Source organism: Acomys minous (genome assembly GCF_964271855.1).
Source record: "Acomys minous genome assembly, chromosome: 2".
Lineage (NCBI taxonomy): Eukaryota > Metazoa > Chordata > Mammalia > Rodentia > Muridae > Acomys > Acomys minous.
Genome location: NC_140484.1, coordinates 137,276,062 through 137,292,516, shown reverse-complemented (window position 1 = coordinate 137,292,516; position 16,455 = coordinate 137,276,062). Strand labels below are relative to the sequence as shown.

General features: G+C 37.6%; 2 protein-coding genes across 2 annotated transcripts in view; both read right to left on the bottom strand.

The window, feature by feature from the left end:
• The window catches only part of LOC311592831 (olfactory receptor 2AG1-like), a 68,674-nt gene that overhangs the window by 36,295 nt on the left and 15,924 nt on the right, over positions 1-16,455 (bottom strand). The window lies entirely within an intron of this gene.
• The window catches only part of LOC311592854 (olfactory receptor 2D3-like), a 27,605-nt gene continuing 15,938 nt past the window's right edge, over positions 4,789-16,455 (bottom strand). Inside the window, exon 2 of the mRNA XM_084773702.1 lies at positions 4,789-6,317. Coding sequence (XP_084629828.1) covers positions 5,371-6,297 — 927 coding nt within the window. The 5' untranslated portion in view covers positions 6,298-6,317 and the 3' untranslated portion in view covers positions 4,789-5,370. The remainder of the gene's footprint in view (positions 6,318-16,455) is intronic.

Sequence of the window (16,455 nt, the reverse complement as noted above, 5' to 3'; positions counted from 1 at the left end):
CTTAATGCTATTATTATCATTGTGATGTGCACTATAGCTCTTGAGTTGTCCTCCTGTCTAACACAAATTTTATGTTATTAGATCAACATCTTCTCAGCATTTTACCTCAGGTATCCCACCATCTTACCAGGTTTTATGAGCTTTTTTTTTTTTTTTAGATTCTACAGTCAAATAAATTTACATTGGGGCCTGACATTTCCTTTAGTGTTCTTCAGATTCATCTCTGTGGCAGTAACAACCAAAATTTCTTCCTCATGTAAAGTAGAAGAGTTCACAAACTGAGATGCTATATTGAAATATATATATTTAACATAGAAGCTTATATAGCTATATACACATATATGTATTTATATAGAGTTGCTGTACCCTCTTGAAAAAGCATGATCTTATATTGATCCTCTTTTCATTCCTGCATTGATCTTAATTTAAAGGATATTATTTTTATACATGCAGCAATTCTTTGTTATTGTTTGGGCTCTGTACATGAAATATGTTTTCTATACCTTTGTGTTGTGCATTACTAAAGGAGAAATAAATCTCTTATAGGTAACATACAGGTAAATCTTTCAAAAACAATCCATTCAGCCATTCTGTGTCTCACTGTTTATCCACATTTGATGTTACTGCTAAGAGAGATCTTACTGCTGCCATTTGTTATTTTATTGAGTTTAAATGTTTTAACTTCATTTTTGATAACTTCATATACAAATGCCTTATTTATATTATTTCCATTCTCACCCTGCCCTTCTTTTGAGTTTCTCACAGTCTTCTTCTGTCATTAAATAATTTTCTCTAGTAAGCAGCTGAAATCGTTCCTTCCTATTTATGGGTCTACTATGTATAGCTGTTTTGTTTTTACCATGACGCTTGCAAAAAATATTTTAACTATAGCAAACAATTTTGAAAGATTAATGACTTAACATGATTATAAAGATAAAAAGTGAAAAATAAAAAAAACAAAAGAAGAAAAACTACCACCAAAACGCTCTACATTTTTACTGTATTGCTGTCTACATTTTTAAATTTTGATCAATTACTTAGATCTTCCTATATTTATCTTGATATATCATGAGACATAGTATTTTCATTGTTTTGTTTTCACTTTTCATACAAAAGATATAAATGGGTTATGTTTCATGTTTACATAAGAATATTTGGAATTATTTTGTAATGTTTCTTACAATAGTGAGTTTTCTAACCTCTGCTGTTCTTTTTACCTACTAAAGTCTCTTTCCCATGAAATTCTTCACTTACCAGTAAAGTGGGAAAGAGGAGAGGACATCCTATTGGGACTCTAGGTGAGAGAAGCATGGGAGAATGGGGAAATATAAGGATCCAGAGGGTCCTAGAAACATACAAGAAGAACATTATGACAAGCAGATCTGGGCTCAGGGGTCCAGCTCAAACCATGGCACCAGCCAAGGACAATACGTGCAGTAAACTTCGAACTTCTCCCCAGATCTAGCCAATGGACAGGACGTTCTCCACAGATGAGTGGAGAGTGGGGTCTGACTTTCACATGAACTCTGGTGCCCCATATTTGACCACTTCCCCTGGAGGGGGAGGCCTGGTGGCACTCAGAGGAAGGATAGCAGGCTACCAGGAAGAGACTTGATACCCTATGAGCATATACAGGGAGAGGAGGTCTCCCTTAGTCACAGACATAGGGGAGGGGAGTAGGGGGAAAATGGGAGGGAGGGAGGAATGGGAGGATACAAGGGATGGGATAACAATCAAGATGTAATATGAATACATTAATAAAATATATTTTAAAAAGTCTCTTTCAGGCAGAAGAACTTCTCTCTTTTATATTTCGTTGTCTAGTAGTATATTTGTATCTCATTAAATTCTAAAGAATAGCTTTGCCGGCTATGGTAACTTTGATTAGAAGTTTTTTCTTCTACTTAGAATTTATCTTGCATCCCTCCTTATTTGTGACATCTCTGCTGGGAGTTCTATGTCAGGCAAGCTGTAACACCTGTGTATATTTTTTTTCCTCCTGATTGGAAAATGTTGCCCTTGTCCATTACTTTTTTGAGAATATGATTTTCTTGGGATGGCCTTGGTTTTGTTCATTATAACTGGTATTCTTTGACTTTCCACTACATAGAATTTTAGGTCTTTTAGTATTTTCTGTTACTATCTCTTTAAACAAGTTTTCTACAGACTTGGCATTACCAAGTCTCCAATGAAATTCAGAGAAAGAATATGTGGCTTTTTAACACTATTTCAAAGTTCTTGTAGATTTTCCTAATTACTTTCAAATAACTTCTTTTTATTTCACTATTTCTTCTGTTCAATGCACTCTGCTTCTGATGTATTCTACTACGTCTCCAATGCCTCTTAGTTATACATTTTAGCTTCAGGTCTTCTGATTGTTTGCCTTTTAAAAAATACTTAAATCTTTCTGTTAAGTTTCCTAAATCGTTGTTGTTGGCTGAAACTCACTGGGTTTTCTTAAAACAGTTTCTTTGAACCCTTTGTCCAGAAATTAACTCACATTGGTTGTTATAAGTTCTATTTCTAACATCTTACTTTTTCTGTTTTACAAGAATTGAAACTTCCTGGTGCTCATTAATGAACAACATTATCTGTTCGTTGAAGACTGAATGCTCATTACAGTTTTCACAAACAGCCTCATTTATCTCTATTTCTAAGTAGGCTGCTCAATTTCTCATTGTACGGGTGACTAAGCAATATTAGCAATAGGTGTTTATTTTTTATTTTCTTTTTTTAATACATTTTTATTAATTTATACATATTACATCTCAGTTGTTAGCCCATCCCATGTATCCTCCCATTCCTCCCTTCCTCCCACTTCCCCCCTACTCCCCTCCCCTCCCCTAAGTCTGTGTCTGAGGGGGACCTCCTCCCCCTGAATATGCTCATACGGTATCAAGTCTCTCCTTGGTGACCTATTATCTTTCCTCTGAGTGCCACCAGGCATCTCCGTCCAAGGGACATGTTCAAATATGGGGCACCAGAGTTTGTGTGAAAGTTAGATCTCCTTCTCCACTCAACAGTGGAGAATGTCCATCGGCTAGTCCGGGTAGGGGTTCAAGGTTTTTACTGCCTATTTTTTCCTTGGCTGTTGCCAGAGTTTGCAGAGGACCCCAGGGCCCAGACTCGCCTGTAGTTTTCCAGGACCCACTGGATCCTTCCATTTCCTCTTTCTCCCAGGCTTCTCCCACCTAAAGTTTCAATAGGATGTCCTCCCCTCTTACCCACTATTCTGGTAGGTACAGTTTTTCATGGGGACGTACACTTTGGACTAGTGTCTCGATATAAGTGAGTATATACCATTTAGCTCTTTTTGCTTCTGTGTGAACTCACTCATTATGACAATTTCTAGTTCAATCCATTTGTCCAAAATTTTGGAAATTCCTTGTTTTTAATAGGTGGTAGCTTAATACAGTTTTGCTGAGTCAGTAGTTGATGCTTTACCATTGTTTCACACTAGACAGTGCCCTAAGCTCAAATTCGCACCAATCCAGAGTTGGAATGAATGGACCGGGAGGAGTGTCTAAACTGGTTGCCCTCTCCTATAAGCCCCTAGGTCAAGGTCAAAGCCCTGTCTACAGTGCTGGTCAATGGAAATGTTGGGTTCTTTCTGCTGCTGGGTCCCATTGTGGGTGAGCTAATCTCAAGCTCCTACGTGACAACTTTGCGCATGTCATCCTCTTTCCCCACATACACACACAACTGAACAATTATTTTCTCTGTGTTGTATTACCTGTGGTTAGGGAAGGTATGGAGTGTGCAGTCTCATGGTCACCAACACAAAATGATTCTTTGGTCACATTTGGAGCACGTAGACTTCCAAATCTAAAGACAGCACCAAGGCATACAGTACCTCCTGTGGTGTACTCACGGCTCTGGACCACTACACAGCCACTAGTGATGCTAGAAATGTTGCTTTGACCATTCTGCACATTCTGGGGAAGAGGTGGTAAGAAATTTCCCAACCACCTAGGAAACACGTCCAGAGATCCTACCATAGAGTAGGAGATGTGGGATCTGCCACACACTGGTTTTACTGCCATATATCTAGTACTAGATTTCATTCTAAGACCCAAGTTTAAGACCTCATCCCTCTCCAAGCAGAGCATTCTCTCCTTTCACACTGTGTTGTTTGGAATTTTCATGCCTTATTTATGTCATATATGCAGTCTGTTTTTGTCTGAGATGCCATTTATCTTGTTCCATGTAATCAGATTTCTTTCCTCAATAAAATTCTTCATGGTGCTGTCGTCATCAGACTCTCACAGGCACCACCCAGCAAAATTAATGAGTACTTGTTCTGTTACTGTTCCTAACAATTATTTTTAGCCTTATTCTTTGTATATTTGTAATTATAATTTTTGGTACTTTATTCATTCCAGATGCCTACTCTCTGAGTTCTGTTTAATCTTTTTAAAAATAAGTAAATAAGTATTTAAATTTACAGCATAAATAATTATAATACTAATAACAAAACTATAGACTTCTCAGACACTATAATAGAATGTTCTCTGTAAGTATGCATTAACTAAGAAAATTACAGATATAAGTAGTTTAGGCTTATATAGAATGATCAAGCAGAATCCATTCAAGTTGAAAATTAATGGATAAGATGAATATTATGCTTAGATATGGACTATTACAGATCTGACAGCTCTAACAGAAAGTTTGGAATGCAAGCTATTTGAAAAATTGTAGTTTGTGGTTATACAAATTGTCAAGATTGTTTCCAAAATGAAGATCCTAAGGAAATGTTACAGCCAGATCATTTCTATAGGTTAAGCCTGCATATAGGGAAGACTGGTCAATGTTATACACAGGATCATCTGCAGAATATGGGACAGCTAGTCAATCTTGTGACCACACTACTCATGATTTTCTTAAGCTTTGTTTCTGGTCATATATTCTTTTCTTTCCTGTGTGTTCTTGCTGAGCATCTTGTGACTTCACTCTTGTCTCAGGCTTCTTTAGGTTGTTTTAGCCCATTGATGGGCTATTTGATGGGCTAGTTGAAATTGTAAATACCTGTAATCAAGTCTTTTCTCAGGACAGTAAATTTCATAAAATGTTCCTGGTCTTCAATAAGCCATGGCCTATACTTTTGATCCTTACAGTATTTTTCTTCTACCATATCTTAATATATTCTTTTTCTATTGAATTTCTAAAGTTGTTATTCTTATATTTGTGAGAACTTGTTAATGAATTCACAAGGCTTTCAAGGGAGGTAAAGGAAAGAAATGTGGTTTACACATTTTGTGAAGAGTGAGAAATGAAGCAAGCAAAGGAAAGAATGAATAATGATGTAGAACTATTTTGTCAGCTAAAAGGTTCCAAATGCCTTTTAAATTTCTGCATGACCACCTTGACTGTTCACAGTCTTCCCACGAGCTTTCTGAGAGCCCCTTTCACATCTTTGTTCCTAAGGCTATAAATGATTGGATTCAACATGGAAGTCATTACTGAGTAGAACACAGAGACGACCTTATCCTTCTCACTCATTGTCTTGGAGTTGGGTCTCATGTATGCAAATATTCCAGAACCATAGTAGAGGACCACAACAGTGAGATGGGACCCACAGGTTGAAAAGACCTTGAGCCTTCCCTCCCTAGACTGCATCCGGATCACAGTGGAGATGATGTTCCAGTATGAGACAAGGATGAGGGAGACAGGAGCTAATAGGATAATCACTCCAACTAGAAACAGAGCCATTTCAGCATTGTAGGTGTCAGCTGAAGCCAGCTTTAGGAGGGCAGGTGGTTCACAGAAGTAGTGATTAATTACATTCTGTCCCTGATAAGGGATACACAGTGTAAATGCACTGTCCACTGAACATGCGAATGCCCCACTTATCCAGGAAACTACAGCCAACTGGATACAAACCCTCTGGGTCATGATGGTGGAATAGTGCAAGGGTTTACAGACAGCCACATACCGGTCATAGGACATAACTGCCAACAGAGCACACTCCGTACACCCTGCTAAGAGAAAGACCACTATCTGTATTGCGCATCCAATAAAGGAAATGGTTTTCCTTTTTGAAAGGAAGTGGACCAACATCTGGGGTACAATGCTTGTAGAGAAGCAGAGGTCAGCAAACGATAAGTTTTTGAGGAAAAAATACATGGGTGTATGAAGTCTAGAATCAGTTTGGATGAGGACTATGATCAGCAGGTTTCCAAATACTGAGAGAAGATAGATGAGCAGGAAAACACAGAATAACAAGGTTTGAAGCTTAGGATTCTCTGAGAGTCCCAGCAGAATAAATTCAACTACGTAACTTTGGTTTCCTCCTCCCATCGACTTTTACTCCTGTTTACCTGCCACCAGAAGGAAAAACAATGTTTTTACTCCTTTATAAACAAGTATATAGTTAGCAAACGCACCCTCCTGATTCTTAGCTTCCATCTGTTTCCCACTAGGTGCCAGTTCCTGTGAAAATGCACACCAGTGTATCCGTATACAGAAAAGCACATTTGGTTTTGTTTGTTTCAGTCTTTTTGAAAGGGGAACTCACTGTGTAACTCAGGCTGACCATGAACTCAAGACTCTCCTACTCTGGCCTCCTAAGTGCTGAAATTACACATGTTTTTCACCACATCTAGTCTACACAGAAATTTTAAGCATATTTCCCCCCTTGCTTTTCTATTTGATGCATGAACATCAAGTACTATATAAATTTTTGTGTCTAATCCTTGTATCTAAATAAGGGTAGATGAGCAAATTATCATGTAACTATATAAGAAAAGTATCTTTGGTTCAATTAACCACAGAACCATCTCTCTAGCCCTGAGGAGTATATTTAAGAACAATGCCATTTGGCAATGAAAATTATATTGCTTCAGAATAGAGTACTTTCACAACAGCTATAAATAGATTGTCTAAATGAGCTAACTAGTTTGTTTGACATGTTATATTATGTTGTTTCTGTTAGCATAATATTCTTGTGGGCTGTGTATAGTTTACCCTGGTTCATCAAATGCTGATTTCTCCACCCCACTATCTGGATTCATTCTGGACATTGCATTGTGATGTTTATTCTAAGTATCCCCTGTCTCAAGTTTGTGTAAACACGTCACCATTTGTTCTCTGTGTTGCCAATAAAAGCCAACTAGCCAATGCTGAGCAATACAGAGAATAGGGTGGGACATCCTGGTCCAGTGACGGGAAAAGAAAGAGCTAAAAGAACAGGAAGGATGCAAGTGTAGAGAACTGGAAAGCACCAGGAGAAATAGACCAGACCTAGGATATGAGTAAAAAGCAAGTATAATGTCAGAACTTTAAATGGGAGAAACTATACTCAAGCAGAGTTTAGGATGGAGCAATTATTGCTCACTATTGTCTAGAGCACAATAGTGCTCTAGAATTAAATAGATTCTAGTCCCACTGTGGATTATTTGAATGTATAGCTGGTTAAGGAGTAACCACTGAGTTACTAAAATAATAAATCAATATTAAATATTAATAACCATCCAACATGTTTCTAAAACTTTCTGGATTGAAAAAATGGTTTTGAAAGATGAAAAAGAGAAGAAGACAACAGTGAGAATAGCATAAGAGAGCAACTAAGAGACCAGGGTAAACAGGAAAGTGTAATATAATACATGTGACAGGAAAACATAGAGGACCTATTTGGAGGAGAGGAAAAGGACCTACATAAGAGGTGACCCAGGAGAATAAGAAAGGATGAGGAGAGGATGAATAAGAACAAAATATAATCACATAAGCACAAAATAACAAAGCTCCTTATGCTTTATGTTCACATAGAAAATTAATAGTAAGATATAAAATTTAGCATGGGAATTTAGAGATGTACATTACTTAAAGGCCACAGTAGGCATAACTTCAGCAAGTATCTATCCAAACACTAAATGCACTCCTGTACATCATGCTTCATGGTCTTCAACTTCAGCTTCACCAAGAACTACATGCTTCCTTGCTTGTGGCAAACAACAATAACAAAGTGATTTCGCTATGCCATTTCATAGCACTAAAATAAAGTTTCTGTAGGGGATCAGACTCTCTGAGGATCTTTCACTTGCATAAATGTGTATTTACAAGTGAAAGACAAATATTGTGAGCAACATAAGGTGGCTGGCTATTAGAACGATAATTGACAAATATTTTAATTTTATTATTGTATTTATGTTTGCTTTTTAATTATTTTTTTAAGTTTGTTTACAATATACGCCAAATTTGAATTGAAAATACACACTATGTCATATTTTGCTTTTAATTAAAGATACAAAGTAAGAAATATAATTAGAAGTAATATATACATAGGTTCATATTAAGTGAAGAATTCATGACCACTAAATGAAGTTTTATGAAGTAGTAAAGCTAAAGTTATACACTAAAGGATGAGCCATATGATGACACTGGTATAAAAATACAAACATGGAGAACACAGTCCAGTTCTAACAATTTTTCGGTGAACTGTTGCCAACCTACTAATCTAGTGCAAACAATTCTGGGACCAGAAAGGCCTTAGGGACAAAATCTTGGAAAGAGAAGCTCCACAGTATGATGAACCCAGAGGTACTGATTTTCCACATAAGGTATTTATTGACTGTGGGCATGCACGGAGTAAAACGTTAAGGGAGCCTTCAGTGTCTTACACTAGTAGGAGGCACAAGAACTACAGTGTAAACTTCACCAAATGTAAGGGACAATAATATAATATTTAAAGCCTTATTTGTGATCTCTGATGACTTTGGAGTAAGGAATAAGGTGTAAATATACTAACTGTCTGGTCAAAATCAACATACTCTGTTTTATATAAAATAATCTACTCTTTACTTAACCCCCTGAAAGAATCTAAATAAATTCTTTTCCCAGGAGGGTAACATTGGGGACCCTAAGCTAGCTCTACAGTATCCATGCACACAATGACTTGTATTCAACAAAACATAAAAGTACAAAGCATAACATACAATATGAATAGCAACTAAGAGACACAGAACAAAAATAACAGAAAATAATATAAGAAACATGATATTGAAGTTATTAGGCACCATGTTTAAATATTATAAACCATATATATCCATGATATTAAGCAACAGGATAGAGCATTTAGTTAGAAAACTAAAAAGCTCTAAAAAAGGAAACAGTGTGGTTTTTTCAGATCTTAAAAACCAAATTATTAAAATGGACATAAGAGAATGTTTAAGAGTATATTAGACACAGGAAAGAGAATAATATTTAACAAGAAGATATGAAAAGAGAAAGTTGGAAAGACAAAATAAGGATATAAAGATATTAAAAATTTAATAAGTCACAGAGGGAAAGAAAAACGTAGACACAGTGAAAGCAACAACTAAATAGATAATTGTTAAGAATTTACAATTTTGATTTTAAAATATCTATCCATGAACACAAGTCTGATGAAATTCAGCTAAAAGATGACTATGTAAATCTGAATCTCATCATACTTTTTAAACTTTTATTTATTATAATTTATTCAGATTACATCTAATTGTTATCTCCTCCCTTATATCTTCTCATTCCCTCCCTCCCTCCCTCCCTCCCTCCCTCTTTCACCCTATTTCTCTCCCCTAGACCTCTGACTGAAGGGGACCTCCTCCCCCACCATATGGCCACAGCATATCAGGTCTCATCCAGATAGCCAGCTTACCCTCGCTCTGTGTGCCACTGGGCCTTCCCACGAAGAAGAATTGATCAAATCTGGGGCATCAGAGTTCGTGTCAGAGGCAGTGCCCCCTCTCCACACAAGCGTGGAGAATGAGCTGTCCACTGCCTAGATCTGAACAGGGCATCTGGGTTTACTGCATATATTGTTCTTTCACCATACTTCTTACTCAAAGGAAAACAATGGAAAGTCTAAGCCTCTTATAAATAAAATACACCTCAAATACTGTTACCTGAAGTAGAGATAAAACGCATTCCGGGAAACTGTTCCGTGTGTGTGTGTGTGTGTGTGTGTGTGTGTGAGATATGAGTCTTCTCTGTTCTACAAAACCTTGGAGGGAAAAAGGGAAGAAGCTGGAGTAAGGCTTCAGATCACCAGAAACAGAACCTGCTGCACGTACATGAAACCAACAAAGGGGCCCCGTGGGATAAGAGCTGTGTAGACAGAGAAGGAATTAAGTTTATAGCTCATGGCAGAACATGACTTCTTGCACTTAGTTTTAAAAAGGCAATAGAATAGGATCCCTGCAAGACAAAAAGGAACTAAAGCTCAAAGGGTGCGTAGGGTGCAAACTCACTCCTCCCTAAGAAACTAAGCCACCTGTTACTTTTATTTCCTCTTCTATGCTTGTCAATTATCCTAATAAAGAAATAACAGCAGAGATGGAAAAGCAAACAAGCATTTGGCTTATCCTTCACATAAGCTTTCTAAGGAATATGCTGTCCATGTCAACAAGCCCCAAGTGATATTTCAGTGGCTGAATATGCTGCCTTTTGCATTTGTCTTTCTTGTTTTATCTCAGTCACATATAAGCTGTGGCACTGTATTCAACTTCTCTCAGATATGTTTTTTTCCTCCAAATGACATTTCCTTTTCTTTAACTCCTTATTTATCTTCCTTTTCTTTCTGCCCATTTTCCTGCTTTGGCCACTTTCCGAGCCTACACACCCCTGCATGGTCTCTTCCGCCTCCTCTGACTTCAGTTGTCATTTAACGATTGGTGATTGTTAAATCTCTACAAGCGATTTGGAAATCTCTACGAACAACTGCAACAATTTTTTTTTTTGCCATCGGAATTCTGGTTCACAAATGAAACTTTATATTGAGCTTCATTGGAAATCAGTTTAATAAGACTGAGAATTGTCCATACCTAGTAGAAAATACATATATACCTAATAGGAAAAAAAGATGATGTCAAAAATCTAAGTTCTGTGGAGAACGTCCTGTCCATTGGCTAGATTGGGGTAAGGGTTTGAAGTTTACAGCCTGTATTGTCCTTGGCTGGTGCTATAGTTTGAGTGGGACCCCTGGGCCCAAATCTGCCTATCATAATGTTCTTCTTGTAGGTTTCTAGGACCCTCTGGATCCTTCTACTTTGCTCTTCTCCCATGCTTCTCTCTTCTAGAGTCCAGAGTGGGATATGACTTTCACACATACTCTGGTGCCTCAAATTTGACCATGTCCCCTGGAGGGGGAGACCTGGTGGCACTCAGAGGAAGGATAGCAGGCTACCAAGAAGAGACTTGATACCCTATGAGCATATAAAGGGGGAGAAAGTCCCCCTCAGTCACAGTCATAGGGGAAGGGAGTAAGGGGAAAATGGGAGGGAGGGAGGAATGGGAGGATACAAGGGATGGGATAACAATTGAGATGTAATAAGAATAAAGTAATAAAATAAAATTTAAAAATACTCCCTTCTACAGTCATTGTGAAAATTACATTAGTTGATTAATAAAAAGTGATTCAATATTTTGTATTAAAAAATCTAAGTTCTGGAGAGATATAACTCGGTTTGATTCTGAGATATCTTAATTAATAATCCTCTTGAATAAGGTATTTTAGTCTAGTTCAAATATTAAGAAATAAAGATATTAGTATCGTTTCTCCATCTGCTAAGGAAAAGACATTTGGCCATGTCCCCTGGAGGGGGAGACCTGGTGGCACTCAGAGGAAGGACAGCAGGTTACCAAGAAGAGACTTGATACCCTATGAGCATATACGGGGGGGGGGGAGTTAATCCCCCTCAGTAACAGTCATAGAGGAGGGGAATAAGGGGAAAATGGGAGGGAGGGAAGAATGGGAAGATACAAGGAATGGGATAACCATTGAGATGTAACAAGAATAAATTAATAGAAAGAAAGAAAGAAAGAAAGAAAGAAAGAAAGAAAGAAAGAAAGAAAGAGGAATGTGACTCATTATAATTTTTAGTTCTCTAGAATACTAATAAGCAGAAATTCCTTATTATACATGAAAACTGCATTTTATCAATCAGCTTCAGATAAAGACAACCAGAGGGAAGCTACTGTACTCATCCTATGTGACATGTTACTTGCATTTTTCTATATATTCCTAGTGTATCCTTAGCTGGGTTTCCAATGCTGTAGATTCTGATTATTTAACCTTTATAATGTTTCTACCTCCCATGTTGCCCAACCCAATGCATTTACATATAATAGAACAATCTTTTAAAATCCCAATCTTATCACTTGAAATTCTCCCATTTAAACCAATTCATTAAACTCTTCTTGTGGGTTTTAATCAAATACATACTTTATCCACACAGCATCTCTCACTGGCTGTGAAAGTCCATAAGTTCATTTCTCCCATCTTCTCTCATCCAGTATCCTTGCCAGACTCGTGCATTGACCTGAGCTTTGTCCCTATGGTTTCCCCGACTAAATCTTACTTCTTGCTTTAATAACTAGATAAATCCTTAGTCATCTAGCAGCACTTTTTTCTACTGAACCAACCCCAATCTTCAGCCAAGTTTTGACTAACTCCATTAAGCTGAGTTATTTTCTTTTCTATTTCTCAACGCCTGGTGGTTTTATGCTAATACTCATATATTTATGTATGTTTAATTTCAAGCCACTGTTTTTCCATTTTATACTCCATTTTATATATGAATGAAGCATAAAAATGCACAACACTTACTGGACAATGGAATGCACCCAAGAATGGCAAGCAGGAAGAAATGAGGCACCCTGTAAGAACAGCATACAATGTGCACATTGCAACAAAGATGGAAAAGTATGACACTGGATCTGACAGGAACAATGCCTTTCAAACGGGTATTGTCTCTGAGCCTTTAGGACAAGCTGTTTTCTAGACAAATGAAGTTTAAAACCAAAAATCCATGTTTGCCTGTTGTCTCCTACATACCAGAGATTGGAAGCTACAGGACTATACTAGAAAAGGTCTGAAGAATAACAAATAAGGTACAATTGTCACATATAAAATCAGTATGAGAGGCTATTAACCTAAAAATTATGGCAAATTTTTTTGTAAGATATGGTTCCTGTGGTTACCTAGAAAATGATTTCTGTGATGTTATATGAAGAGAGGGAGGAGAGGGGAGGGGAGGGGAGGGGAGGAGAGGAGAGAAAAAAGGAAGAAAAAATGAAAATTATGCTGGAGAGGAGAAGTTAATTCCTTGAAGACTAGCAGAATATCTTGATGAGGTGAACACACCTCAACAAAACTCTGGGCTCACCTGGCAGACTAACCGGAAGAGTGTTCAGAGTAGCTGGGTCACAGGTAAAGGAACAGTGAACTAAGTGGGTGTGAAGCCAGAATCCTCATGGCATTTCTCACTACATTTTTATTCCTAGGCACTTAAGAGCATTTACCATCCTGAGACTTGTCCTACCACTTGTCTCAAAGACACACACACCTAAATTCTCCCAGGAACTGAACAGAGGACTTTCCTAAGAGGAATTTATTTAAAATGAAGTCTTAGGGGTTGGTGTAAACAACATGTTCCCTGGAGCCCTCACCTTGTGATGCCTTTTGTATTATGCTTATAAACATATGCTAAAAATCCCCACCTTTCTCCTGATTCCAAACTTACTAAAAAGATAAGTTTAAGTGGATACATAGAATCTAAACAAATTATACTTCACCATGAATATGTCAACTTGCTCTGTCAGTCACTGCCATTGTGAAACCTGATATCAAAGAAAGATAAATAATTTCTGTTCAGTAAAGAATTAGTACATTGTTTGTCTCTTATGTTGACCAATATGCAACACTTAAGAGAAAACAATGAAAACATTTTTATTTTTAGTGTCTTAATGGAAACAGAATTATGTCACTTCCCTCTTTCTTTCCTCCTTCCAGCCCCTCCCAGTTACCATCACTCATGCTACTTCATTCCTTTTTTTTTTTCAGTTTTTTATTATGTTTCTTTTTTAATGTATACATTTATATTATTAAACGTGGATAAAATAAACTATACACAGCAGGAAGAACTATGAGACAATCAGAAATTGTATAAATATTATATTCATAATGATTTGGCTATTTGTATTTGTCAAACGTGAAGTAAACATCTTTACAATCTTGTTGGGTCTAAATTTCTGAATGAAGATCAGTATCTATCATATCTCATATTTATTAAATTAAAACATCTGTTTTGATCTAAAAAACCATCTTAACCCCTAACCAACTAACCTTAATTGTAAGACTAAACTATCTGGTCTTCAACCCCATCAGAAACTTGAGAAGGAATGAAACTTAAATAGCTGAGTGAACTGTAAGTGCAGGTTAGCAGCTTCCAAAATAAAAAATGACTGAGACAGTTTACTTCATGAACAGTCACACCACACTCTCTATAATGTTGGAGTATTATCTTTAGCCTTCTAGGCCAATATCTCTCTGACAGACATATTTGCAAGGCAGAAACTATTGAGGACTTGCTTACCCTGTCTTGGCAGAGTTCAGCCGTTGACTCTGCCTGTCTTTAAACTTGCCTATATTTAAGCAGAATTCTGTCTGTGGCAGAAATGAGGACATTTTGCCCCATGGCTGGTTTGCTACATTTGAAGCCAATTCCATAAGGAGGTTCTTTGATGCTCATCATCTTCTTTGAGGGAGGCTAGGTGTTCCCAGGAGCTAACTTGTCTTGATACAAAAGATTCTTTAGAATAATAAAAACATCTTTAAATATCATATTCTGTAGGTCTCAGAGGCTTATGAAGACCTTATTTAACTATTTTATCTCATATATCTATAGAATCATATCTATCTATTAGACCTAGAATATATATTCTTGTGATAAAATTAGACTAGTATTTGACATGACCATGATTTGCATCAATATACAAAATTCAATACAGTAGAATTAAAAATAACCTTATTTGTGAGTAACAATTAAGGCCTTGAGTTGAGGAGTAGATTCAATAATCTACCTTTTGTTCTGTCCTCCCTCTATATTTCTATACCCCCTTTCTTTCTTTTTAGCTCCTATCTCCTTATCTAAGAAAGAATGGTAAAGGAAAAGAGAGATGTTCCTGAGTCCAACCTAGTTCCTCATTGTGTGAGACCAATAATAACTTTTAACCAACTCCCAATGAAAATAGACATCTGTAGACCAAAAGAGTAAACAGAAACATACCCAATCCCTCTTAGAGGAAACTGGACATTGTTCTCTTAAGATTTTTTCAGACTGATTTAGGGCAAATAATACCTTTGAAGCCTTCCGTCCCCCCCCCCAAAAAAAATTGAGGAACGTGGTTAAGTAAGCAAGGCATAGCGTTTGCAGTCCATTTTCCAAATGTTGCAAAATTCCAAGCTTAATAGGAGTCCTCTGTGGGACAGTCTGAAATGCTGAACCAATTGGGATCAGAAGCTTTCTACAATGCTGCCCTGGAAGCTGTCCTGTTCTGATGGGTAACAGCAACTGACATGCCTGGGGCTGGAACATGGAGGATGCAGGATGTCAGCATCCAGCATGCTGAGAGGAATGAATCATGTCAGGCCTGATCCAGTGTCAATGTCCAGTTCCTTTGTTCTGAGCATAATTTCTCATAAGCATTATACAGTTCTAACATTATGAGGTGTGCAGGATGCACAGAGCAATTAAAGTTGGTTCTCTGCTCATTGCAGGAGCAGAAGTAAAACATGTACAAATCTTCCTTCATGCCATACTAAGAATGGCCTCTAATTATAAGTCATAGAGAATCTATAACCAACATGAAGCCTTGTCTATGCATAGACCTTTGTATCTCAGCCAGTCTCAGAGCTGTTCCCATGTAGTGGGATTAGCAATATAAGTTACCTGCTTGTTCTGCAGTTTGAATTCTTTACATCCCTATTGCAGCCTCCTCCCTCATCATTTCCAGATCCCATCCCCACCCTCATCCCCTTTTCCTCCCTCTCCTAGCACTTAGAAAGGGTGAGCTCTCCTCCCCTAATGTCTGACTTCATCTTATTCAGTGTCCTCTGTACTGCCTGTAACCTCTTCCTCTGTGGCCTGGCAAGGCCACCCTGCTAGGGGGCGGGGGGTAGTGAAAAACATTAAGAGGCCTGAGTCCATGTCAGAAGTAGTCCCTACTCCCCATATTGCGAGACCTGCAAGGAGACTGTGCTGCCTATGTACTACATCTGAGCAGAAGGTGTAGGTCTACATCCCACATAGACCTTCGTTAGTACATCAGTCTCTGAATTATAATGTGGTTAGCCTGAATTAAGTGGTCAACATCTTCTTATGAGAATATGCCATGTATGTCTTTCTGAGTCTGAGCTACCTCACTCAGGATGATTATCTCTAGTTCCATCCATTTGCCTGCAAGTTTCAAAATGTCTTTGTTTTTTCATAGCTGAATAGTATTGCATTGTGTAAATGAACCACAGTTTCTTTATCTATTCTTCAGTGGAGGGACATCTAGGTTGTTTCCATATTCTGGCTATTATGAGCAAGGCTGCTATGGACATAGTTGTGCAAATGTCCTTGTTGCATGGTGGACCCTCTTTAGATGCCTAGGAGTGGTGTGGCTGGGTCTTGAGGATGACTTATTCCCAATTCCCTG